This window comes from Pinus tabuliformis, chromosome 1_2 (genome assembly GCF_031772625.1).
Source record: "Pinus tabuliformis cultivar Carrire ecotype Pingquan chromosome 1_2, CPIR1, whole genome shotgun sequence".
In the NCBI taxonomy this organism is placed as follows: Eukaryota; Viridiplantae; Streptophyta; class Pinopsida; order Pinales; family Pinaceae; genus Pinus; species Pinus tabuliformis.
Window position 1 is genome coordinate 480,609,401 of NC_142298.1, and position 27,731 is coordinate 480,637,131.

General features: G+C 39.6%; 1 protein-coding gene and 2 pseudogenes across 1 annotated transcript; all 3 read left to right on the top strand.

Moving 5' to 3' along the window:
- The first annotated feature begins 9,718 nt into the window (after positions 1 to 9,718).
- On the top strand, positions 9,719 to 10,264 carry LOC149206419 (protein DETOXIFICATION 16 pseudogene; annotated as a pseudogene).
- Positions 10,265 to 10,723: 459 nt separating this feature from the next.
- LOC149206420 (CBL-interacting protein kinase 23-like) lies at positions 10,724 to 16,442 on the top strand. The gene is made up of 4 exons (XM_089397693.1): positions 10,724 to 10,820; positions 11,064 to 11,140; positions 11,575 to 12,571; positions 15,718 to 16,442. Exons 1-4 carry the CDS (start codon positions 10,724 to 10,726, stop codon positions 16,440 to 16,442), a joined length of 1,896 nt encoding a protein of 631 aa, XP_089253819.1.
- A 459-nt stretch (positions 16,443 to 16,901) lies between these two features.
- Positions 16,902 to 27,731, top strand: part of LOC149206421 (CBL-interacting protein kinase 23-like) — a 47,473-nt pseudogene continuing 36,643 nt past the window's right edge.

Sequence of the window (27,731 nt, forward strand, 5' to 3'; positions counted from 1 at the left end):
ATTAGAGAATACCTGTAGAAACAAAGTAACAGAACACCATCAAAGCATCTCGATCTATTATATCATAAACAATGCAGAATCAGAAACACATTGAACATACAATGGCATTTACAAATAATAAGATTCACAAGTACATGATTGTATGGAGATAAACTCAAATAACTTTATTAAAATAGAATGGAGAATTACAACCCAGCTGTCTGATCCAGCATCAAAGCCCTCTTCACCTCATGAAAAGCAAGATCACCCAACAATACAATGCTCCTTCTCAAAGACAAATTATCAACACTTCCTTGTAAATTACAAAATTCCATCCTTTAAGATCTCTCAGATGAGGGATCCATTTATAGATGTCTGCAAGGGTGTGAGTCATCTCTGGATTTTTTATTAGTGTCATTCCACTTGTAGTTCTTGGTTCCACTTGGAGATTTCTTGGATCTCTTACTCATCCATAGGCGAATTCAGAGAGGCAAGTGTCATAGGAGAAGTTTCTAGAAGATTCCATGAGCATCCACTTTGCAAACTGTCTTAGACATTTGTCCATTCTCGCTCATCACACCCCATAGAAGGCCTCTTCAGTATGCATCACACCTGTCTAGTGTAGGAGTTAGTATGCATTGCACCCTGACAATGAAGCAGTCAGTATGGTCCAGTTTTGGCCAGTTCTGAGTGGTTTTTCAGGTGGAACTTTTGGGGAATGATATAATCAGTTGACCATGATCCTTTAGGGTATCAAACAACACTTTTAGGGGTTAAAGAGCCCTTGGTTTATCGACATATGAGATTGGGGTTGCAGTGCCCAAATATGTCTATAACAAGGTGTAGTCTAACTTATAAATGAAATAACCCTTTTCAACATAATTTAACTATACAATTTCGAGAAAGATTGTGATTTTTTGTTGTTTAAAATAAATTTTTTAATGCATGAATGGATTCATCACCCTGAAAAACTTTGGGACATAAAAAATCTCTACTAGATTTTGCTTAAAATTAATGAGACAAAATGCTTTGAAAAAGAAATATTTTATGTGTATTTTGTTTATTGTAGAATACGAATTTTTGAATTTTAGTTTAATTATCAATAATTATTAAGTGGAAGGTATGGATTTAACCTCCTCATAATATTTTTTGGTAATAGTTAAAGATGAAGTGTGTGTTGAGATTTATCCGAAAGGTACCTATGAGTTTTTTAATTTTTAATATAATTTAAAAGTTTTCATATCCACATGTGTCAAATTTGGTTTCCACTGTATGTTTAATTCATATATTAATTATTTTTATAGCTAATAATAATAATTTAAAATAAAGTCATAATTTAATAATTTTTTATGTTTTTTAAATTTTTGGTAATGTGAAATTTATCATGAGGTAAGTGGCTTAATGCCTAACATGGATTAACGCTCATGTTGGATAGGAGTCAACTTGCAGGGTCATTTTAACAACTGATTTGAATTTGGAGAATTCAAGTTTAAAAGCTATTTTTATGGTGCAAGAAGAGTGTCAATAAAAAATTATATGAAAAAGTTGTGCCTCCCACAAGTTGACCTATTGTGTTGACCTGAATGCCACATGAACCCCTATTACTCATACATATGAAGTTATCCACTTGTGGGCTTTCAAGAACACTCTAGAATGTCCTGATGTCATTGTGACAAACACCCTCCAAGATTTTGCCTACTCCCTGAATTTCAAAGCCTCCTTCTGATCTTATGATTGGTCATCTCAAGTTGTTTATAGACACTTTTTTATTGCTTGATATTTTTCGAAGTCCTTAAGTTTTCTTCTAATATTCTTACTATCAAAGTCACTTGCCTATGCATGCTTAGCTTTTCGATGCATTCACAAGCACACCTCTTTCATGCAAATTCAGTAGTCGATGTTTAGCTATTAAGACAAGCATTGCGCAGTCCTTGAGAGTAATGCTTGCAAAATCTCTAGAAACAATCATTATGAAATCCTTAATGGTAGACATTGTGAAACTCCTAAACATTATGCAACCCTTGCTAACAATGCTTATGCATAGTATAAGGACAGTGTATTGCACAATCTTTATGGACAATGCATTGCACAATATTTATGGATAGTAAATGCGAAATCTTAGTCGACGGTGAGAATGCAATCCTTTGGTTAGTCATTCTCTCACTCTTAATTGCAACTATATCATCATCAAAGTGAGTTTTCTCAACTGTCACTTTTATGTGCTTTGGTTTTCATAAGTGTCACTTTCACTTTTGTGACTATAATTTTTTCTTACTTTCACTTTCAAAAGTGTTGTTTTTATTTCTATTTGCTTCAACATGTGTCACTTTCACTTTCTTTAGATTTTGCAAGTGACGTTTTCACTTTTTCTTACTATCACAAGTGTTCCTTTTAACTGTTTTCACTCATGCATGTGTTGCATCTTAGCGCGCCACTAGAGGAATCTCTAGTGCACTCTTCCACATTTAATAATCATTTGTATCATAAGGATATGTTCTGGACACATTCCCACAACTTAGCCACTTTTTGGTTGTAGTCAACACTTTTGTCTTAACTTGTGTTCTAAGTGTTGCAAATCTATGTTTTAACTATTGCACTGAGAAACAAGTGTTGCTTTTATATAATTTCAATGTATGCATGATAATCATGAGTCTTGTGCATTCCCTCGCTTGTGTTTGATGCAATTCATGTGTGATATCTCATTTTGGAGCATGTTTGTATTGTGTTCTCACTTGTTCCACTAGTCCAACGCTTCGCCAATTTTGGTGTCCATCCTTGTTCTCACATCTTACACAACTCACGAGCATACTTAATCCTCCAGGTAAGTGGTAAATTCTCTACACACTCCTAAGTCTGAGTGATTAAATTCTTACCTCTTAGGTCTGTGCACTCTACTCATCTTAAGCACAATCTCCTTCACCTGCAATTGAGAAACCTTGGAGTCTAGAACATCAATCTCATTGCTTAGCCTTGTCAACTACACAATTTATGGTTCTTCTTTCCCTAAATTATGCATTGCATAGTTGTAGTGGATAATGGGGCCACCCCTATGTCACTGTCATGCTCAATTGTGTAGTCCACTTTAGCTATTGTGCATTACACAATTACAGTGCCCGAACCTGCCTCCTTGTCTCCCTATCTTGCTCAATTACATAGTTCCTTCATCTAGTGGGCCTCCTACTATGCATTGCATAGTTCAAGTAGGTAGTAGGTCAACTCTAGGTCACTGCATCCCTTAATTACTTAAACCTGGAGTCTATCCCTTAGTGATTGTGCATTGCATAGTTACCATGGCTAGTCATGTCCTTCTTGTTGACTGAAACTCCACACTGCGTAGTACCTTGTCCTATCTTTCCTTCTACTATACATTGCATAATTTTAGTTGAAAGTGAGGTCATCCCTCATTCCCTGTGATGCCCAACTACGCAATCTTTTCCTCCTCTTCCTTGAGCACTACACACTACGCATCATTAATCAACAAGCTCATCACCTTCACTCATTGACTTCACCAGTATGTAGAACCTTGATAACCCTTCCCTAATTATGTATTTTGTAGTTCTAGAGGATAGTGTGGTCATCCTTGGGTCCATATAGTCCTCAACTACATAATTCCTAGCTTCTTGCTCCCAAAACCCTTGCTCGTTGCCTCATTATAGTCAACATCTTCCATGAGCAAGCAAAGGTAGAGTAGGTGGTTTCCAGACTGATGATGGCTTGTCATGAGTGGACTTCATCTGTAGGTGTTATCATTTCAACATGGCAAGGTGATCCTTAAGGGAGGTCATCAAGGATATGATATAAGAGAGCACTTGCAAAGAAGGAGAAAAATGAACAACCATCATGAAGGACATGAAGGAATATTGGACCATGAGAGAGAGATGGAAACTCATGTTGACTTGGAATCTTCCGACACTCATCTAGACCCTTTGGAGGCTGAAGATGGAGTAAAAGCAAAGATCCATCATGAAGAAGTCAAATTCATAGTAGTAAAGCGAAGAGCTTGGCATTGATGAAGCGAAGCCTTATGTCATCGTTGCCAAGTCATGGCTTCTCAAAGTATCACCACAAGAGCCATATATGTGAATTTATTTTACCACATCATTTGTAGAATGTAATCATTGTATTTTCAAAAATTAGAAATTGTAAAATGTGTGGAAGACCAATGGTACCACATGGAATGTGAAGACTCGCTAGAAAATTCTATAGTCATGTAGAAGCTCAAAGGTCACATAGGAATTCAAAAAGTCATAGTAGGAGCTCAAGAGTCATGAGGAAGGTGGAGAGTCACATGGGAGGTGGCGAGTCACCTCATTTGCTATAAATACACCCTTATAGATCAAGAGGGGGGACTTTGGACTTTTCACCTTGACTTCTCTAGTTTGGTGTAGGAGAGAAGACATTTCTTTGGAGGAGCAAGTGGTGACTTAATGTTCCACTATTGGGGCTAGTTTGACAACATTGTAATCATGTATCTTGAGATTTTTAATTAATATATGATTCTATAAGAGATTACGCACTTTTATGCTTATTTTGTGAATGATTTTGAGACTTTTCTTTCATTGTTTGCAGTGTATGTTCATTTTGACACACTAATGAAAATCAACTATTTTGTTGGCTTTGATATGCATCTTATTGAATGTGCGTTGTTAATTACTTTTATGATTTTTGTTATCTTGTGAACTACTTTGCTAATTAACTAACGATTCCTTCCATGTTCTTATGTGTCTCTTTTAAGATAATATTATTACTTTTCTTCTAGTGTCTCACTCTCGTTTTTCCCTGCCGTGAAAGTACCTTTTATGCGTTGCAATTGTATGCCTCATAGTGTCTACTTACTTGCTTGTTTCAAATATTGTTTGCACAATCTCTTATGTTGATAGTTGGAGCCAAGTAAAATTCCTAAGAATAATGACAACTGACTTTATTTCCCAGTTGGGGCTCGTACTCCAAAAGGTGTGAGGTATAGTTGGGACTTCATACCGGGGAGACCCCCTTGGTTGACAAAATTCTAGCACTGTCAATATGTCCAAAGCCCAAATTCCTATTTTGTTCTATGTTATTGCATTTTATTCCATAGTCGAGTAAAACAACTGAGAATGGGTAGTTAGAGAGAAAATTAGAGGGATTTTAAGTTCTATCGTAGCTTTGCATGCCATAGCACTTAGATAATTCCATAAAGAGTACATCTTCATTTGTACCTGCATATTTCAATAAGATAGAAAAGAGTGTTCTCAACTTCTAGTTGTGTTTTCTCTCCCTAAGGATTTATTAGGGAAAAAATTGTGTTTATTGTGGATGTGTATGTATTTATTTAATTTCTTATATTTCGTTTAATCAAGTAAAAGATGAGTCAACTAAATAATATGAGATCTAAAAGAAATAAATATTTCTTTATAATGTGATTGAAGTCAATATATGTGTGTAATCCAGATCCATCATGTGTTGATAGGGATATAACTCTCTTAAAAATGAATTATTTTATTCATCAAAATCAAATCCTTTTAATGCAAGATAAATCTAGAATTAAGTTGGATATACACTAATTTTAACTCTTTCAATTCTTTAAAATGAGATCACAATTAAAACATCTAAAACATGAGTTAAAATTTCTACCCATATGTCATCATCTTTTATAAATCATAATAAAATGGGGAAATTATTTTAAATGTCAAAACCATCCAAAGCTAAACCATTGTTATATCTAATCATCCCCATCATAAGCAAAGGAGAAGAGATGTTTATATTCATTTTAATGACCACTATTAGGGTTTCATTTATAAACGAGCCCAATAATATAAATTATATAGTTGGTAAATGCCAATAGGCATCAATCTATGATAAGCATCAAAATCCGTATGCATAATACATCTCACATTGTCAAAGATAGAAAAAAATCATAAAAATTAACTAAATTATAAGCTTATTTTAAATTATTATTATTATTCATTATAAAAATATTTAATATATTACTTTAAACATGGAGATGCATCTCACTTTACCATGGAAATTAGCTTTTGATACAATACCATGAGCCAATACTATGGCTTATCAATACCACATGCTCAATATGACAAGTGTTGATATGACTTTTTTTTAACTAATTAAATTTAAAATAAATAAATTAAAATACCATAACTAACTTGGAGATGAATTTTAAACTTTATTACTATGAAGTATTTTTTTTGGTCAAGTAAGAGTGGAGCCTTCAATTAACCGAAAAAATGATTACATGTGGTACACGTCTTTACAAGTGTAAATACCAACAAAAGATAGACCCGTTGATTATTAACAGTCAACAGTGTCAACAAAACCCAAAACCCCAAACCTTACCCATAAAGCCTTCGACCATTTTACAACCCGATAGCCATTCGATAAGAACCCCAATGATCCGATGGTCCTTAAAGAAATCGCATTGGAAACTTACGCGACCCTTACCTGCTTTACAGAGCCGACAGAGAAAATAAACTAATGATGTATAAAACTTCGGGTCCACTCTTAAATTTAACCTCCACCCATTTTGAAACCTGATATCCTTTCGATCAAGAACTCAAATGATCTGACGATCCTTAATGATATCGCACTGGAAACATGCGTGACTCTTACCCACTTCACGGATCCAATAAGGATTATAAGCCATTGGTTTATAAAAAATCGGGTCAGCTCTAAGACTTAACCTCTGATCACTTTTAAAACCTGATATCCATTTGATCAAGCCCCTTTTGATCCGACGGTCCTCAATGATATCAGATCGGAAACTAGCACAACGTTTACCTACTTTATGGAGCCGATAAAGATTATAAACCATTAATCTATAAATCTTCAGGTCTGCTTGTAGACTTAACCTTCGATCATTTTCAAACCCGATAGCCATTCGATAACGAAGGCCATCAAAACCTATGGTCCGCGGCCCTTCAACTAGCCTGTTATTTACCAAATACTCATCCCCTATAGTTAGCTTTGACTTAAGCATTGATTGTGGGATCGACTGTTAGGATTTACTGTGGCACTCTCCTAATTCCGCTCTCTCCTACTTCCGCTAGTCTTCCTCCTGCTCATTACTCATGGTCTGGAAGTACTCCATATCTTTGGTCGCCTGTCGTTGACAGTCATCACGCAGTTTACCTGAGGGTGTCGAATCCCAATAGTACCTAATATAGCTTTCCTTACATAGCACTCCTTCATTCGCCAGATGATTAGCTAACATATTGGCTTTTCTTTGCACATGAATGAAGCTGACAGTTCTCAGGGTTCACAAGTGGGAATGAATATGCTAAAAGACCTACGATAGCCTCCAATGTTTTGACACTTTTCCAGGTGTCGTTCCATTACACATATTCTTGGCTGCTTTAATGACCAATTTAGAGTCAACTTCAATGATGGCGTGTCAGGCGGAAAGAGTCGATTGTGCGGACACAACCAACCTCCCTAGGAGCCTAAGACTCTCTAGTGACAATCAAGACAAACAAGATCTATCCTTCTCTAAACATGCATTATAATATGAGATATCAAGTGTTTTGTTCTTACCTTTGTCCAAACGCTATTGTAGAAGTCCAAGCTTTGTTGATCTGGATGAGCTCCTCCTTTTCTCCAAAACCTGCAATCACCAACAGTCAAACAATTAAATAGCACCTGATTATAACATAAAACAAAGCATATTCAACATGTAGACCAAGGAGTACATGAAATAACTCATAAACAACAAGTTATTGAGAAGAATGGACTCATTTGCATTAATAGGTAACAAAAGAACAAATACAACCTGAGCCTTGGTGTTGTGCAAGTCCTTCCCAGGGTCCTTCAAGAGTTCTCCTTTACTTTGACAAAGCACACCCACTTCCAAATAGAACAAGCAAAGATGGCAATCTCTCCTCACAAGCTTCTAAATGGGAGTCCTAATTCCTGCAGCATTTACCCTTAGAAAATGTATAGCTTCAACCTCTCCTCCTTCTGGCCCAATGCCTGTATTTATAGTGCTCAAGAGGAGGTTAATCAGGTCCACCATCAATGGGATAATCCCCTCTTTGGGTGGGATAGCTCCCTTATTGATGGGATAAGTTCCTCTTTGATAGGAGTGCATGAACCATCTGGAGGCGCCCAATACACGTCGAACAACCTTCTAGAATGCTCTAGAAATGACCACAAGTAACTTTTTAAAGATGAAACTTGCGCATTCTAACCTTTACAGGGGGACGCACCTGTCCCTTTACATACAGAGCATCCAAAGACGCATCTTTTGTGAACATAGAGAGCGTCCCCGCAGGTAAGTTTGAGAGAACCTGCGTCCCCAGAGATAAATACATTTATACAAGACTTTCTCTCCTTTTGGAGTTTGACATGGAGAGCAGAGGCATAAGACTTGCCTAAGAGGGTAGCATGACTGTTGATTGAGCCATACTAACTGTAAATAGTCATGGTGACATTTTTTAGTGTAACAGATTGCCCCCTAAAGTGCGAAGCCTGGAATAGATTAGGGTTTGTAATATCTAGGAAGGGTGAAGTGCTTTATCATTTCAAGGATTATCTCGTGGAGAGCCTGGTCAGATCCTGCAATTTTCAACACAAAATACATGTATAAGATTATATCATCACTGAGGTAGGCATTCCCATACTCAGATCAAAACTTTAACTAACAGACTAACTACTCTGATACAGGAATGATCTTGCAGTACATCACAATCATAGACTTTTGTAGACACAGTATGGACGCAGCCATCTGTTTTTTATTAGTCTACTTAGATAATGAATACAAAACTCCTCGCAGCCTGGATGGTGGAAACTAGATCCAGGGTCTTCATTTGTACTTCCCGAATTGGTACGATTCTAGCCATGCGAATAAATGAGTTGATGTGGAACATGGTAGAAACCACTTGATTACCAGTCGATGATGTAAACTGTTAACAAGCGTGAGAGAGACCACCAGTAATGTCAATGGTTCTCAAAGTACCCAGTACATTCCATGAGATGTGAATGAATGAGTTGATGTCGAACATTTCACGGAATCTGTTATCACTGAAAATGCTGTAGTAAAAAATTTTTAGCTTGGCTTAAAGTCAGGGTATTTTCGCAGCGCCAGAATTCTTTTTAGCAGTTTCGCAGCGCTACCTGTTTGAGTGGTTTCGTAGCGTGCTACGAAAATGGGGATTTGTTTGAGTTTTCAGTGAAGGTCCAAATCCTAGCATGCTTATTGTACAGAGTTCTTCTTCCCTCCAGGAATGTTGATGAGAGCAGTGGCAGTATGTTCAAGGAGACACCTTATGATGATGCAGCTATTGTAGGATTGCCATCAAATACATTAAGGGAGTTATCTCTGAATTCTGGCTCATGGGTGATTGTGAAAGATGTACATACTAATGTGGGAGACTTGCAGGAGATTTTGTGTTGAATCCTCTAGACAAAGAATCTATTAAATTTTATAAGTCATAGAGTGTTTGATATTTGGGATTGTCTTTTCACAATCTGTAACTTCTTTCACAAAGCAGGGCGCCACAATGGATTGAAAGATTTGAAAAATATTTATGATAAAGTTCATGTTCCCGTTTGTTGGGTATTGGTGTTCAAAGTTAGATTAGGTAATAAAGGGGCTGCGCTTGCAAATAGCATTTCCAATTGGCTAAATGTGGCACTTCTATCAATTTATGTTAAATCTTCCCCTGCATGCAAGAAGACATGGACATCTTTCTCAAGGGAAGCTTTATATGACATTACAAACTTTCTTAAGCTTACTATTCTATCTACAGTAATGCGTTGCTTGGAATACTGGTCTTTTGAAATGCTTGTTCTCTTCTCCGGTTTGTTGCCTAAGCCTGAACTTGAGATATCAGTTCTCTCCATCTGTCTTAGCACTGATGCAGTTGCATATGTGATCCCCTTTGGCGTGGGTGCTGCTGTAAGTACACGAGTTTCCAATGAACTAGGAGCTGGACGCTCACGCACTGCACAGTTATCAGTGTGTGTCGGGGTTTGTATGGCAGTCAATGAGGCTCTTATGATAGGATATATTTTATTCTCTATCAGAAATGTATGGGGCTATGCTTATAGCAATGAAGTAGAGGTAGTTGAATGCATTTCAACCATGATGCCACTGCTTGTACCCTCAACATTTATGGATGCCATCCAAGGTGTTCTATCAGGTATTGCTAGAGGATGTGGATGGCAAACGTTGGGTGCCTATGCAAATCTTGGGGCATACTATGTGGTTGGCATGCCTATAGCTGTCATTTTAGCCTTTGCACTGCATGCTGGCGGCAGGGGACCTTCGGCATTTGAGCACCTGTTCTGTTGCTAAGAACATTGCGCTAACAAAGGAAAATCTTATCAAAAATTTATCACTGCTGCACAGAAAAGGATATATGGGAGCACCCAAAAGAAGTTGATCAGGTTTTGGTTAAATATGAGCGCCTTCAAAAATTTCGCATTCATACTCCAAGGTATGCACTTGTGAACAGAGATTACCCCTATTAAGAGTTGAACTACTTTGTGGAGTAAGGGATTTTGTTCAAAACCATGCATAGCGAATTATCAAGCCTTTTGTGGAAAAAACCAGTTTATGGAGATGATCACAGTGTCTATGGTTTAGTGGCCAATCTTCTGGCTTATCATATGTTTTCGAGCCTCTTACACTATTATGGAGGATTGAACTCGCGTTATCAAAGGCAAACAGAGCGAAAAGTTGTAGAAGGACAATGGGATTTCCAAGAGCTAAGGCCGCTGCATTACTTGTATCATTTTGTCCGACAATATCCATATGGAGGAGGCGAAGGCAGATATGAAGAATGCAGTTCTGAAAATGTTCATGTCGAAGGTCGAGGAAGCTAAAAGCCAGAACCTTTATCAATATGAAGGTTGAATCAATTTTGGAAGATTTGTCTTCGGGATTATTAGAGTCTATGAAGAGACACGTCTTTGGTCCCGTGGCAAATTCATGGAATAGCTTAATGTATGGGCGCAAGTGTTTGATGAAACAGACGTAGCTCATTATCATCGTGGCCTAGCTTCATAAGACCTCTTTTTCTACGCAAACAGGTGGCAGGGGTGATCAATAGTCACTGTTGTTATAATGAGACATCTGGCAATTCTGTTTCCAGGAATTCGTTCACTTGAAATAAAGACTCTCATTGGAAATATATACGCTATATATCTATTTGAAGCTACGCAACAAGCTGTGATATGAACCGATGAATGAAACTGTGATATCTATTATAATAGCTTGATATGTGGGCGCAAGTGTTTGAAGTCACTTCAGGTAGAGTATTTGCTGCTTGGAAGAGATCACAAGGTTGAATACGAGTTGCAAATGAATTGCCTAACAAGACAGTTCCAAGGGCGCAGAGGATTTTTAGAGCATGAGCATGTATCAGAGCAGGAAAAGATGCTCGTTGCTCGAAGATTTGCAAGGAGTGATCAATAGATGGAACAGTTTAGATCTTTTCGACTCCTTCTTCATTTAACATAAGCTCGAGCTCATCATGTCATCTTGTAGAAGAACTCTGTTAAAGGCTGTCATCCTTGGCAATAGTGCGGTGGGTAAAAAACTTGCTGATGAATTAATATACAAATAAGAGTTTCGTGGCAAGACTGCTACCTCGAGCACATTAGGTTTATTACCAAGATGAAGCAAGGAGATACTTCCAGCAGCTTATTAATGCTGTTGATTACTGCCATAGTAGGAGTGTCTACCATAGGGACTTGAAGCCAGAAAATTTGCTTCTGGATACATATGGAAATCTTAAAGTATCAGATTTTGGCCTAAGTGCACTGTCTCAACAAGTCAGGGATGACGGTTTGCTTCACACTACTTGTGGAACACCCAATTATGTTGCTCCTGAGGTCATCAATGATAAAGGTTACGATGGGGCAACTGCAGACTTGTGGTCATGTGGTGTCATCCTATTTGTTTTAATGGCAGGTTACTTGCCTTTTGATGATCCAAACCTTATGACATTGTATAAAAAGATATATAAAGCAGATTTTACGTGCCCTTCATGGTTTTCTTCTGGTGCAAAGAAATTAAGTACAAGGATTTTGGACCCAAACCCTAAGACACGAATTACAGTACCTGAGATTTTAGACAATGAATGGTTCAAGAAAGGTTATAAGCCACCCAAGTTTAATGAAGAAGAAGATGTAAATCTGGATGATGTTGATGCTGTTTTCAATGATTCAGAAGAACATCTTGTTACAGAAAAAAAAAAGGAAACAAAACCAGAGGTGATGAATGCATTTGAACTTATCTCCATGTCCCAAGGTCTCAATCTTGGCAATCTCTTTGAAATGGACATGGGTATGGTTAAGCGAGAAACGAGGTTTGCATCTAAACGCCCTGCAAACGAGATAGTATCAAAAATTGAGGAAGCTGCAAAGCCTCTTGGATTCAATGTGCAAAAGAGAAATTACAAGATGAAGATGCAAGGTTCAAAGACTGGAAGAAAGGGTCATTTGAATGTAGCTACAGAGGTATTTGAAGTAGCTCCTTCTCTTTTTATGGTTGAAGTCCGCAAGGCTGGAGGTGATACCTTGGAATTTCACAAGTTTTACAAGAACCTTTCGGCAGGCCTAAAAGTATCTCCAGAAAGCAGAGGAATCTGGGCATGCTGTTTGAGTTTGTTTTTAGGAAAAGCTATTGACATTGAAGCCTGGCAGCTAAACAGGATTATTTGCAAATTGTTGTTCATTTGTTGGAATGAGGAAGATCATTAATAAATGTAGCACAGTGTTAGCAGAAAACCAGTGAGGGGGACTGTGTTTTTAAATCACACAGCAGTTTCGTAGCGCGCTACGAAACTGCTGTAGGTGATGATTTAAAGCGCAGGGCAGCTAGTGTGATACTGTGAGCAGCTAGTCTGACACGGTGAGCGGGAGTTGAGGAAGAAGAACAGCTGTCTATCAAATACCACCTACAGCACATCAGAAGCCTGGCATCATTCCATATTTGGGGTTATTAAAACATTTGGGAGCAGGCTGCTATACTTTAGGAGAATGTTGGGAGACAGAAGCCGATAAATAGGAGCACACCTTCTGGTCATTAAAGGAGCTATCAGCGCTTTCAAGCATCCTAAGTCAGCATCCATTGCATCTGTAGCTCAGCCATATCAGATTAATCGAAGGAGGACAGCTGTCAAAGCATTCAAGAAAGCATCCAGCATACGAGGAGAAGGGAATTAATATTTTAGTTTGATTAGGATTGTGTGTAATTACAGTTCAGCATGTTTGTAATTAATGCATTAGTTAGAAGCATGTAGGAGGAGTTAATAGGGCATTCGAGCTCATTCTAGAGAGGAGGAATGTATTCCTATATATGGTGAAAACTAGGATGTAATAGAGGTTGGATACTTAATAGAAAAACAGTGTTGTTTTGGGCCATTGTAAGACCTTTTTTGACAGTAATAGTAAAACAGAGTTATTCTCTTCTCAAGATTCTCGAAGGATTGTCATGATCAAATGTAGTGATGATGTGTGGTACTTTATGTTATTTTATGGTTTTGTTGTATGCAATCACTCAGAATTCATAAATATATGCTCTGACTTCCTGTGTATACAGCAAGCTATGTTTTGATGAAATATGTTTGACATGTAATGCTAAGAGCCTTGATTTCTATGAGGTCACTGTGTTTTTCCTTGTTTACTTGATATTATAGACTCCATAGCCCAATGAGAGCCAGTTTGATGTGTTTCCAACCAGTTATGCTTTCATAAGTAAATAAAGAGTTAGCCATCTAGTGTTTGAAGGATTTTGTCAAGAGTTGTGAGAGAGCCCTCTCTGATTAGGAAGGCTAATTCCTAATCTAAAGTATGGTCTGAAACAGTTACATGAGACCTTGCTTGGTTGCAGTCCCTAGTACTGGTTTTGTGATAACATTTTGGTGCGTCTGCCGGGAGCTTAAGATTGAATTTCTGAAGGTAGCAGGAGTTCAAATGATTTTCAAGGCTGCAAAACTACCTTGGCGACTCCATTGTTGAAGAATTCAAGGTTTATATATTCATGGTGATTCCACTGGAGTTATGAAAGACCCAGAAGCTGCTCTTCTTTGTTCAAGGTATGCATGCATAGATTTCTCAGGAATTCATGGTTTTCCAAACCATTTTCCCAAGGATGAATATTTTCTAAGAAATGGTCCCAAATACAACGGAGAAGATTTGAGTTTAACCTTGGATCATATTTCAGATTTCTGTCATTTTGCTGAGCTTCTTAGAGTTAAACATGAGGATGTTTGCATAAGGTTATTTTATGATTCACTCCAAGGGAAATGCAAACAGTGGGTTGAATGCTTGCCTGCCAAGTCCATTAAGTCATTGCCAGACTTTTGGCTTATGTTCTTGGAGGAATGGATAGATAGGTCAGAGGTGGAAGTAAACTCTCCTTCAGTTGAAGGTTTTAAACAGTGGAATGATGATCATAATAAAGAAGAAACAAATGAATCTTTTTCTTTGTCCCTGTCCTCATATCTGAAATCCTTTGACTGCAAGTCAGAGGATAAGATGAAATTTTTTGATGAATTTGCCAAAGATATTGAGAAAGAGATTGAAGGTTTAGAAGGACAAATTCAAGCATACAGTTTTCATGATCATGATTATTATTCTCAAAAGTTTTCTATGACAGAGAGCAAGGAGGCTATGCTGCTTCCATTCTCCTTCATGATTGAGGAACTGAACACTGTAATTGAAGATCAGTTTGCACAGCTGGAAAGTCTCAAGGAAGGACAAGCTGATCATGTGTTCTGGGACCCTATAGCTGATTACATGGAAGAGTTTTACTCTCCAGTGTTTCAGTTTTCATATGAAGATCAGAGACTATTTCAGTGGCAGTGGTCTTTACACTATCACATTGGATTTGAAATCCAATACATTCAGATAAGATTTCAGTGGCAGCGGTCATCACACTATCACATTGGCTCTGAACTCCAGGACAGTCAAAGAAATCAAATATCAGATGAGGCTAATAATTGGCTGCATTGGAAGTTTCATATTGATTGAGCTGAAGAGTTTGAATTGTTAGGGTAGGTAGGTAGGTAGATTGCAAATAAGCTCAAGGTTGGCTGAGCATTTATTTTTCAGTAGCAGTAGTTTCTTTCTCCTACAGTCATGCTTGTCAAGCAAATTTTTGTTTGTCACAAATGGATAAGGCACTGGAGCTGCATGTTCTTAGTGCACCACAGGGGCACACTATCCCAAGTGGAGCCACTGTTATCACTGAAAATGCTGTAGTAAAAAAAATTTTAGCTTGGCTTAAAGTCAGGGTATTTTCGCAGCGCCAGAATTCTTTTTAGCAGTTTCGCAGCGCTACCTGTTTGAGTGGTTTCGTAGCATGCTACGAAACTGGGGATTTGTTTGAGTTTTCAGTGAAGGTCCAAATCCTAGCATGCTTATTGTACAGAGTTCTTCTTCCCTCCAGGAATGTTGATGAGAGCAGTGGCAGTATGTTCAAGGAGACACCTTATGATGATGCAGCTATTGTAGGATTGCCATCAAATACATTAAGGGAGTTATCTCTGAATTCTGGCTCATGGGTGATTGTGAAAGATGTACATACTAATGTGGGAGACTTGCAGGAGATTTTGTGTTGAATCCTCTAGACAAAGAATCTATTAAATTTTATAAGTCATAGAGTGTTTGATATTTGGGATTGTCTTTTCACAATCTGTAACTTCTTTCACAAAGCAGGGCGCCACAATGGATTGAAAGATTTGAAAAATATTTATGATAAAGTTCATGTTCCCGTTTGTTGGGTATTGGTGTTCAAAGTTAGATTAGGTAATAAAGGGGCTGCGCTTGCAAATAGCATTTCCAATTGGCTAAATGTGGCACTTCTATCAATTTATGTTAAATCTTCCCCTGCATGCAAGAAGACATGGACATCTTTCTCAAGGGAAGCTTTATATGACATTACAAACTTTCTTAAGCTTACTATTCTATCTGCAGTAATGCGTTGCTTGGAATACTGGTCTTTTGAAATACTTGTTCTCTTCTCCGGTTTGTTGCCTAAGCCTGAACTTGAGATATCAGTTCTCTCCATCTGTCTTAGCACTGATGCAGTTGCATATATGATCCCCTTTGGCGTGGGTGCTGCTGTAAGTACACGAGTTTCCAATGAACTAGGAGCTGGACGCTCACGCACTGCACAGTTATCAGTGTGTGTCGGGGTTTGTATGGCAGTCAATGAGGCTCTTATGATAGGATATATTTTATTCTCTATCAGAAATGTATGGGGCTATGCTTATAGCAATGAAGTAGAGGTAGTTGAATGCATTTCAACCATGATGCCACTGCTTGTACCCTCAACATTTATGGATGCCATCCAAGGTGTTCTATCAGGTATTGCTAGAGGATGTGGATGGCAAACGTTAGGTGCCTATGCAAATCTTGGGGCATACTATGTGGTTGGCATGCCTATAGCTGTCATTTTAGCCTTTGCACTGCATGCTGGCGGCAGGGGACCTTCGGCATTTGAGCACCTGTTCTGTTGCTAAGAACATTGCGCTAACAAAGGAAAATCTTATCAAAAATTTATCACTGCTGCACAAAAAAGGATATATGGGAGCACCCAAAAGAAGTTGATCAGGTTTTGGTTAAATATGAGCGCCTTCAAAAATTTCGCATTCATACTCCAAGGTATGCACTTGTGAACAGAGATTACCCCTATTAAGAGTTGAACTACTTTGTGGAGCAAGGGATTTTGTTCAAAACCATGCATAGCGAATTATCAAGCCTTTTGTGGAAAAAACCAGTTTATGGAGATGATCACAGTGTCTATGGTTTAGTGGCCAATCTTCTGGCTTATCATATGTTTTCGAGCCTCTTACACTATTATGGAGGATTGAACCCGCGTTATCAAAGGCAAACAGAGCGAAAAGTTGTAGAAGGACAATGGGATTTCCAAGAGCTAAGGCCGCTGCATTACTTGTATCATTTTGTCCGACAATATCCATATGGAGGAGGCGAAGGCAGATATGAAGAATGCAGTTCTGAAAATGTTCATGTCGAAGGTCGAGGAAGCTAAAAGCCAGAACCTTTATCAATATGAAGGTTGAATCAATTTTGGAAGATTTGTCTTCGGGATTATTAGAGTCTATGAAGAGACACGTCTTTGGTCCCGTGGAAAATTCATGGAATAGCTTAATGTATGGGCGCAAGTGTTTGATGAAACAGACGTAGCTCATTATCATCGTGGCCTAGCTTCATAAGACCTCTTTTTCTACGCAAACAGGTGGCAGGGGTGATCAATAGTCACTGTTGTTATAATGAGACATCTGGCAATTCTGTTTCCAGGAATTCGTTCACTTGAAATAAAGACTCTCATTGGAAATATATACGCTATATATCTATTTGAAGCTACGCAACAAGCTGTGATATGAACCGGTGAATGAAACTGTGATATCTATTATAATAGCTTGATATGTGGGCGCAAGTGTTTGAAGTCACTTCAGGTAGAGTATTTGCTGCTTGGAAGAGATCACAAGGTTGAATACGAGTTGCAAATGAATTGCCTAACAAGACAGTTCCAAGGGCGCAGAGGATTTTTAGAGCATGAGCATGTATCAGAGCAGGAAAAGATGCTCGTTGCTCGAAGATTTGCAAGGAGTGATCAATAGATGGAACAGTTTAGATCTTTTCGACTCCTTCTTCATTTAACATAAGCTCGAGCTCATCATGTCAGCTTGTAGAAGAACTCTGTTAAAGGCTGTCATCCTTGGCAATAGTGCGGTGGGTAAAAAACTTGCTGATGAATTAATATACAAATAAGAGTTTCGTGGCAAGACTGCTACCTCGAGCACATTAGGTTTATTACCAAGATGAAGCAAGGAGATACTTCCAGCAGCTTATTAATGCTGTTGATTACTGCCATAGTAGGAGTGTCTACCATAGGGACTTGAAGCCAGAAAATTTGCTTCTGGATACATATGGAAATCTTAAAGTATCAGATTTTGGCCTAAGTGCACTGTCTAAACAAGTCAGGGATGACGGTTTGCTTCACACTACTTGTGGAACACCCAATTATGTTGCTCTTGAGGTCATCAATGATAAAGGTTACGATGGGGCAACTGCAGACTTGTGGTCATGTGGTGTCATCCTATTTGTTTTAATAGCAGGTTACTTGCCTTTTGATGATCCAAACCTTATGACATTGTATAAAAAGATATATAAAGCAGATTTTACGTGCCCTTCATGGTTTTCTTCTGGTGCAAAGAAATTAATTACAAGGATTTTGGACCCAAACCCTAAGACACGAATTACAGTACCTGAGATTTTAGACAATGAATGGTTCAAGAAAGGTTATAAGCCACCCAAGTTTAATGAAGAAGAAGATGTAAATCTGGATGATGTTGATGCTGTTTTCAATGGTTCAGAAGAACATCTTGTTACAAAAAAAAAAAAAGGAAACAAAACCAGAGGTGATGAATGCATTTGAACTTATCTCCATGTTCCAGGGTCTCAATCTTGGCAATCTCTTTGAAATGGACATGGGTATGGTTAAGCGAGAAACGAGGTTTGCATCTAAACGCCCTGCAAACGAGATAGTATCAAAAATTGAGGAAGCTGCAAAGCCTCTTGGATTCAATGTGCAAAAGAGAAATTACAAGATGAAGATGCAAGGTTCAAAGACTGGAAGAAAGGGTCATTTGAATGTAGCTACAGAGGTATTTGAAGTAGCTCCTTCTCTTTTTATGGTTGAAGTCCGCAAGGCTGGAGGTGATACCTTGGAATTTCACAAGTTTTACAAGAACCTTTCGGCAGGCCTAAAAGTATCTCCAGAAAGCAAAGGAATCCGGGCATGCTGTTTGAGTTTGTTTTTAGGAAAAGCTATTGACATTGAAGCCTGGCAGCTAAACAGGATTATTTGCAAATTGTTGTTCATTTGTTGGAATGAGGAAGATCATTAATAAATGTAGCACAGTGTTAGCAGAAAACCAGTGAGGGGGACTGTGTTTTTAAATCACATAGCAGTTTCGTAGCGCGCTACGAAACTTTTGTAGGTGATGATTTAAAGCGCAGGGCAGCTAGTGTGATACTGTGAGCAGCTAGTCTGACACGGTGAGCGGGAGTTGAGGAAGAAGAACAGCTGTCTATCAAATACCACCTACAGCACATCAGAAGCCTGGCATCATTCCATATTTGGGGTTATTAAAACATTTGGGAGCAGGCTGCTATACTTTAGGAGAATGTTGGGAGACAGAAGCCGATAAATAGGAGCACACCTTCTGGTCATTAAATGAGCTATCAGCGCTTTCAAGCATCCTAAGTCAGCATCCATTGCATCTGTAGCTCAGCCATATCAGATTAATCGAAGGAGGACAGCTGTCAAAGCATTCAAGAAAGCATCCAGCATACGAGGAGAAGGGAATTAATATTTTAGTTTGATTAGGATTGTGTGTAATTACAGTTCAGCATGTTTGTAATTAATGCATTAGTTAGAAGCATGTAGGAGGAGTTAATAGGGCATTCGAGCTCATTCTAGAGAGGAGGAATGTATTCCTATATATGGTGAAAACTAGGATGTAATAGAGGTTGGATACTTAATAGAAAAACAGTGTTGTTTTGGGCCATTGTAAGACCTTTTTTGACAGTAATAGTAAAACAGAGTTATTCTCTTCTCAAGATTCTCGAAGGATTGTCATGATCAAATGTAGTGATGATGTGTGGTACTTTATGTTATTTTATGGTTTTGTTGTATGCAATCACTCAGAATTCATAAATATATGCTCTGACTTCCTGTGTATACAGCAAGCTATGTTTTGATGAAATATGTTTGACATGTAATGCTAAGAGCCTTGATTTCTATGAGGTCACTATGTTTTTCCTTGTTTACTTGATATTATAGACTCCATAGCCCAATGAGAGCTAGTTTGATGTGTTTCCAACCAGTTATGCTTTCATAAGTAAATAAAGAGTTAGCCATCTAGTGTTTGAAGGATTTTGTCAAGAGTTGTGAGAGAGCCCTCTCTGATTAGGAAGGCTAATTCCTAATCTAAAGTATGGTCTAAAACAGTTACATGAGACCTTGCTTGGTTGCAGTCCCTAGTACTAGTTTTGTGATAACAGAATCCTTCGATCGAAAGTCAATGATGTAAACTGACGTCAAAGGCGAGAAACCTGCCATTGATGCATGCAGACTTCAAGGTACTGACGATTTCTAAGTCATCTCTCTAGATAATGTGCTGATGTCGATAGAAAGCGACCCGTTGCAGGCAAGCCCGCAACACGAAATCATTGTTCAAGTTGAAGAAATGTTGCTGTAAGGACTGACTCAGGGATGGTCAAATGGATGACAAGTATTTTGCAGATGAAAGTTTTGCTTGCAGACCTCTTGAACACATAACGACACGACAGATGGCTTGGTGACGAATAACTCGAAGTTAATCCCCGGAACCTGGTTAAAGACTTTCAAAGTGGTTTGATCAACTGTGAGGTAAAAGATTTCCCAACCCAGGTGAACGAAAAGTGTCGTGTTCAAGAGTGGTAATAAAGTTTCTTTCGAGACAAAAGGTAACAAACAGGTTCATTCTTCTCTCTTTTCCCCCACCATTTCTGGCAAGTACCTCTTTATTTTTAACAAGCTTGAGGAGGATAACATATGCTTGATTATAAGCTCATCCTTCGAATGAGTCCAACCTAGTTTTGATTCGAACCCTAGGAAGGAGTGGTTCGTTCCTGTTTGTAATTGAACAGGTCCTTTACTGCGAAATGTTTAATGAGCCCAGTATAGGAGAAACTCGGTGTTTTTCAATTTTAGAGAGTCTGAAAAAACTTAAGAAGACTCCAAGTTGAACTTTTTCGTAGATTTGTGTCCCTCAAGCCCGAAAAAGTATAAAATAATACCTGGGGGAACCGCTTGATCTTGCGACCAAGGAGTACTTTCATAATTAGTGCCACTGACCTGAAAAGTAAAAAGCGATCAAGGACACGTCGCTTTATTTCCTTATCGAGTTTGAAACGACAAAAACCCGGCAATCTTTTCCTGATTTTACGGTCAGAAAAGAGCTATAAGGGGACCGTCTTTTAATTCCTCTTTAACGAGTGTAAAAGAAACACTCGGCAATCTTTTCATTTTTTTAGGAGTCAGAAAAGGGCTTAAAAGATGACTCTGATATTTTGGTTTGTGAAAAATGACAATTTTCCCTCTAAATCCCTTTGTCCTGCACAAAAACAACACATTACTCATACCTGTTTAAGATAGGCAAAAATACATCGAAAAACATCTTTTCATGGTGAAAAATGAACAAATTCATCCAAAAAACCTATAAAAAGACTTTTTACCATGTTATTTTTACCATTTTACTGTTGAGGTTGAACAAAGGGCTTTTGGCAAGAAACTTCCCGTGGTCGCTGCGGAAAATCTGACCGTCAGAATCGAACGCCGTCTCTTCCAGGTATTTTACAACATCCCACTCTTCATTTCTATCCGATTAAAATTGTTTTTTAGGTTTTAGTTTTGTTTTTTGGGAGGGTTTAGGTTTCAAAATGCGCTCCTCGGTGGACGCAGGTGCCCTTCGGGTGACCTGCGTCCCCCAACTTTTTCCTATACAGGAAAATGGTCGGGGGACGCAGCCCGCCTTCAGGCCAGATGCGTCCTGACGCCCTGTGTTCCAAACGCGGGGTGCGTCCTCCGTGGAACGCAGAAATTGAAACCCCAATCCTCACAAATAACCATTCAAATTTCCCCAAATTAATTCTAATCATTATTTCTTGGTGTGTAGGATACTCACCATGTTGGATTGGAGAGAAAGAGAGCACGAAGAGGTTGATGAAGCTGCAATAGAACACCAACCTTCCCTGGATGCCCTAAAAGCATGCGGGTTATACAAATACTGGGCCATACTGGGCATGAGGGCTCAGGTAAGATTCTTAGAATGGCTGGTTGAGAGATGGAACGTTCAAGAACAATGCTTTTACATAGGAGGGCACCAGCTCAAGATAGAGCCCTCAGATGTATACTTTCTTACTGGCTTGCCAAACAGAGGCGAGCAACTCAATCTAGCCGGGACTAGGCCAAGTGGCCAATCCCTTGATAGTCTCCGGGAAGAGTGGTGCACACCTGGGGCACACCATTCGAAAGGCGTGGAGATCAAACACATCTCTCTGCGTGAACTCAAAGTGATTGCTTTCACGGTTACCAGAATTTGCGGCGCGGCCGCTTTGCACATTGCTTCTGGGTCCCAAATGCGGATGGCAATTGACTGTTACCAAGGCACCATTTTCAACTGGTGTGATGCTGTGTCGGCTAATATGAAGAGCCAACTGACTAAGGTAAAGAACGGACGACTGAAAACTTTTGGATATGGGCCTTTAGTCGTGAGCTTTGCCTTAGAGAGGGTTCCGATGCTGATCCCTCAGCAACTCACTGTTGATATTTTGGGTCCTCGGGAGCCAAAGCTGGTACGATGGGTTGCGGTGATGGCCCGGCATCCTGACGAGGGCGCGACGGTTGTTCGATTCACCGATAGTTATTTTCACTGGTTAGAGGACCAGGTTTTTTCGATCCAGGACTTTCCGTATGCCGGAGTAGATTTTCGACATGATCCGGACATGGTTCTTCCACAGGGAGAACAATGGGATGACAGAGGTACTTTATTTTTCACAAGTTTTCAAATTATGTATTTTTTGTTTTTTTATATATATCGTCTCAAAACTGACAGTAAAATTTTCAAAATGCAGATGTTGGTCCACAGCGCCCAGCCAACCTCCGGCCTTTTGAGAGGAGACATCCAGTTGCACCGGTACCGGCCCCACAGGATGCGGCTGCAGAAGTACTAGCTGAGTTGGAGCATGATCTAGAGCGTCTGACGGCAGATATGCCTGAGACTACTATGGATGACATTCCTATCAGGCTTCAGCGCTTTGTAGTCACAGTCCCTGGACCGTTTAGGAGATTTTTGCGTAAGGTAGCCCGTGCAGTGGTGTCGTATAGGGAGCACCACCAGTGATTGACTAGTCACTTTTGTAGACACATCTGACATTTTTGGCTTTTTGTACTTATCATTTTTGCCGATCATAAGGTGTTTTTCAACCTATGATCGAAGACGATGTATATTTTTTGACACACTCCTATCTATATATATATCACTATTACCGGCTTATCTTGTTTAACATATGTGATGAAATGTTTTTAAATTTACTTGCATGATTATTGTAAATTTCTGTCCAACATTCGAGAAGCAATTGCATCTGCTAATGTATTTAAAGACCTTGGAATATGTTGATATTCAATGTAATCAAATTCACGTTCCAAGAGACGCACTCTCAAAAACAACCTTAATAACACAGGATTTCTAATGGCATAAACTCTATTAAGCTGTAATACAACAAGTTCAGAATCTAACCTCACTATCAAACGTCGAATTCCAAATGAAATAGATTCGGATAATAATTCAACCACTGCACTGTATTCTGCAATGTTGTTCGTTGTTTGACCGAGGCTTACCCCATGCATAGAAACTAACTCGTCAGAGGGCGAATAGATAACCCAAGCTGCGGAAGAGATATTCCGTGTACTACGACAAGCACCATCAGCAAATCCAATGTATGTTTGGAGAGGCGTCGACATCTGCAATATCAAGAGTAAAACCAAGATAAGCCAGAATAACGACGAAAAACACACTCTCTAAGCTAAGCACACTGACTAAACTAACAAACACACTAGCTAGAAAGAAAATCTAACCTATCTAAAAATTTCTCCATACCCACCATTTAAGCATAATACCTCTTTAGGTAAAGTCCATTTCTGGGTTTACCCAAAGAGTCCCCATCAAAATCAACCAGCTCATAAGCCCCTTTTGCTAGCTTTTGCTTTACAATGTAGGGTCCATGCCACATAGGAACGAATTTTCCAGCACCTAGCTTATCGTTAGCTTGATCATATAATAGCACTAGGTCTCCTTCCGAAAAACTTCGAGGTGTTACATTTCTATCATACTGAGCTTTCATTCGTTTCGCGTGAGTCTCGATTGCCAATGTAGCGTCACATCGAGTCTCATCTAATTTAGCCAAGTATAATAAACGTTTCTCTTCTTCGGAAGTAGCTGGGAGTAATTCGACAGCCATTTGAAGTGATGGGATTTCGCATTCAATGGGTAACACAGCTTCCAAGCCATAAACTAGCTGGAAAGGAGTGAACCCTGTTGAATTTTTCACTGAGGTTCGGTATGCCCATAGCGCTGAAAATAACATGTTGTGCCAATTCGACCGATGAACACCAATGGTTCGTCGGATCATGATAACTAGAACTTTGTTGATAGACTCAACCAAACCGTTGGCTTGCGGATAATAAGGAGTAGAGCTATCGTGGCGCAAACCAAGCTGGCTTGTAAGCTCAGTCATCATGATGTTTCGAAAATGGCTCCCATGGTCAGTAATGATTGCTTGTGGGACACCAAACCTAGTTATGATATGATTGAATACGAAAACTGCAGCTGTTTTGCCGCTTGCGTCGAATGTAGGCATCGCCTCGGCCCACTTAGTAAAATAATCAACCGCAAGGATGATATACGCATGCCCCCCGGCCGAGTGAGGGTTACAAGTAATAAAGTCGATACCCCATTTGGCGAATGGACCAACGGCAATTATAGGGTGGAGAGGAGCAGGTGGAGCGCGCATCTTGCGATCAAACACTTGACAGTTGTGGCACTTCCTGACTGCAATGATACAATCTTTAAACATAGACGGCCAGAAATAGCCAGCGCGCAACACCTTCTGAGCTGTGGCATACCCAGACATATGACCGCCACATGCTCCAGAGTGACAATCATTCAAAACTCTCTCAGCCTCTTCGTGAGTTAAACAACGTCGAAAAACTAAGTCTGCCCCCCGGCGATAAAGTGTATCTCCAATAATTTTGTATTGCTGGGATTGAAACCGAATTTTTCGACGTTCTGCCTTGGAAGCTTCAGGCCGAAAGGTTTGGGTTTGGAGATAGATGATTATATCCCCGTACCACGGATCTAAAGTACTGATAAGAAACAAAGATTCGTCCGCAATGGACTCCTCTGCCACAGTCTCTGTGTCAGCACTCGGGAAATCACACATCAATTCCGCAAAAACTAAGGATTTCTTAGACTTGGACTTCTCGAACTCCAAGTCGAACTCTTGCAGGATAACGATCCATTTAGAGTACTTGCCCCCTAGCAATTGTTTTGTCAAAATATAAATCATAGGGTTGCAATCCGAAATAACTGTAGTTTTACGGAGAAGAATGTAGTGACGGAAACGCTGGACAGCTTGAACGGCTGCCAGGGCCAATTTCTCCACATGCGAATATTTTAACTCAGTGGGATTTAAGGTTCTACTAAGATAATATATCACATGTTCCGCTCCGAATTCATCTTCTTGAACTAACACCATTCCAATGGTGGAATGCGAAGCTGCGAGGTATAAGAAGTAGTCCTGGTTGTAGTTGGGAGGATGCAACAACGGTGCATGGGTCAACGCGTGTTTAAGTGCATCAAAAGATTGTTGAGCAATCTCGTCCCAAAAGAATTGTACGTTCTGTTTCAACAACCGTGTAAAACCTTTAGTGACCTCGGCGTAGTTTGGGATGAATCGGCGTAAAAAGTTCGCTTTCCCTTGCAAACTTTGGAGTTGGCGCAAACTCGAAGGAGGAGGCAATTTGATGATAGCTTCGACCTTCGAGGGATCGACGCGAATGCCGGTTTTTGAAACAACAAATCCCAGCAATCGACCTGTTTCTATACAGAAAACACACTTGTGGGGATTCAACCGAATTCGATAATGCCTACACCTCATAAAGATTGCTCGTAGGTGGACAAGGTGATCAGCTCGATGTAAAGAATGAGCAGGCAAATCATCGAGATATGGTTGCACAATGTGCTTGATGTCATGAAATGCATAAGACATCGCCCGTTGAAAAGTGGCTCCGGCATTCTTAAGCCCAAAAGGTAATTTGCAATAAGCAAATGTCCCCCATGGACAAATGAATGCCGTTTTTGGTTGGTCGGCAGGTAGAATATTGATTTGATTATAGCCCGAAAAACCATCCATAAAGGAAAACATTTCACTTCCGGCACAATCATCAATAATTTGATCGATATAAGGCGTAGGATAGTTGTCTTTTGGACAAGCTCGATTTATATCCCTATAGTCGATACAGATTCTTATTGTTCCTTGTTTCTTGTTAACCGGAACAATATTCGATACCCAATCCGTTAACGGGATCGGATAAATGAAACCTGCTTTCAACAGCTTTTCGACTTCTGCTTTAATCGCAGCCGCTTTTCGAGGGTGAATCTGACGCAACCGTTGCCGGACGGGTTTAGCATCCGGGTAGGTCTTTATTTCATGAACAACAATGGCAGGATCGATTCCCGGCATTTCCTCGTAAGACCAGGCAAACACATCGCGGAATTCTTGGAATAGGGCCTTGTAAGTTTGGATTTCATCTTCTGTACAAGCGGCACCTATATGAATGTTTTCCTCAATTCCGGGCTTCACTGAAATATCAATGGGAATAGTACGAGAAATATTCCCTAAATTCAACTCTGAATCAGAATGTTTCGTTGGATCCTGAGCGTCTTTGACATATTCAGCGGTAAAGATAGATGAAAAATCATTTTCAAATGCATCATCCTTAGGTAAAAACGAAGATCTGTGATGGAGATCCTCCCATGGTAGATCGTCTACACTTAGGATTTCGCGAAGTTGTTCGTCAGATGACACGACTTCGGGAAACGCTATCCGTTCTAAGGTTGAGGTGAAAAGTGACTCTTCACTGACCACATTCATTTGGTCGATTTCGGTTGAATGCGAGTCGGTAAAAGACATGACAGCTTCATAAGCAATCTCATATGGACTCAAAGGCATAGAATTACCGAATGAGTCTATCTCAGAGTCAGATGGGACGATCCAAGGATCATCATAAATAATGTTTTCTGATGTAATCATATGAATTGTTGCAAATGAAGGGTCTACGCTGAGTGGAGGGAGAGGAAAAGTTCCCAGTAAACCGGAATCTTTAACTAAACCTACACCAACGTCCCTATAAGGGATTGTCGTCTTACCGACATGCTGGATACTCTCTGAAGAGGCTGGGTCGGATGAAAAGTATGTCAGCTGATCAATAGTCACGATCTTACCGTTATATGGAAACTTGATTACTCTGAAGACCGATGAAACGACCGCTGTCATAGCATATGACCAACTTCGACCCAAAAGAAGGTTGTAGTCTAGAGGGGCATCAACCACTTCCACATCCAGACTAACGGTTTTACCTTCTACCCCTATAGGCAATTCTTGTAGAATACCAAACGGACGGAACCCACGGCCATCAAAGGCCTTAAGGATGGTGGGGGATTGGTTCAACGAAGGAGAACCAAGCGATCTCCAACATTGAATCGACATAATACACGTAGAAGCTCCCTCATCAATCACAGTCCGATGAATAGGCCTGTTTTTGACTATCACTGGAATTTGGAAAGCCATTTGATGGGGGAGACGCGGTGTACTATTTTCTAGATCGAAGATTATCAGGTTCGGGTCCTGAACATCAACAGCTCCGATAGCCGACAAAAGTAATTTTCGTTGTGCTGGGCATGATTGCAGCACTTCTAATGCCGACATTGCTGAGGGTGAAACAGCTAAGTCCTCAACAATGTTGTAATTCTGGGCTGCTCTCGCATGTGGATTGAAAGCAGACCTTCGAAGTACACCCTTGGCGGGCGGTTTAATTACTAAGTCCGGGTTAGGTTTTTCGATCTGTAGTGGATCGGAACCAGGAGCTGAGGTTGATGGGTTAGAATGAGAAGATTCTG

Coding starts and splice junctions, on each gene's coding strand:
- LOC149206420 (XM_089397693.1), top strand. CDS start 10,724: ATGGAGGAGGCGAAGGCAGATATGAAGAATGCAGTTCTGAAAATGTTC. Junction 10,821..11,063: donor GAACCTTTATCAATATGAAG/GTTGAATCAATT, acceptor TTCTGTTTCCAG/GAATTCGTTCACTTGAAATA. Junction 12,572..15,717: donor CAGAGGAATCTGGGCATGCT/GTTTGAGTTTGT, acceptor TGGTGTTCAAAG/TTAGATTAGGTAATAAAGGG.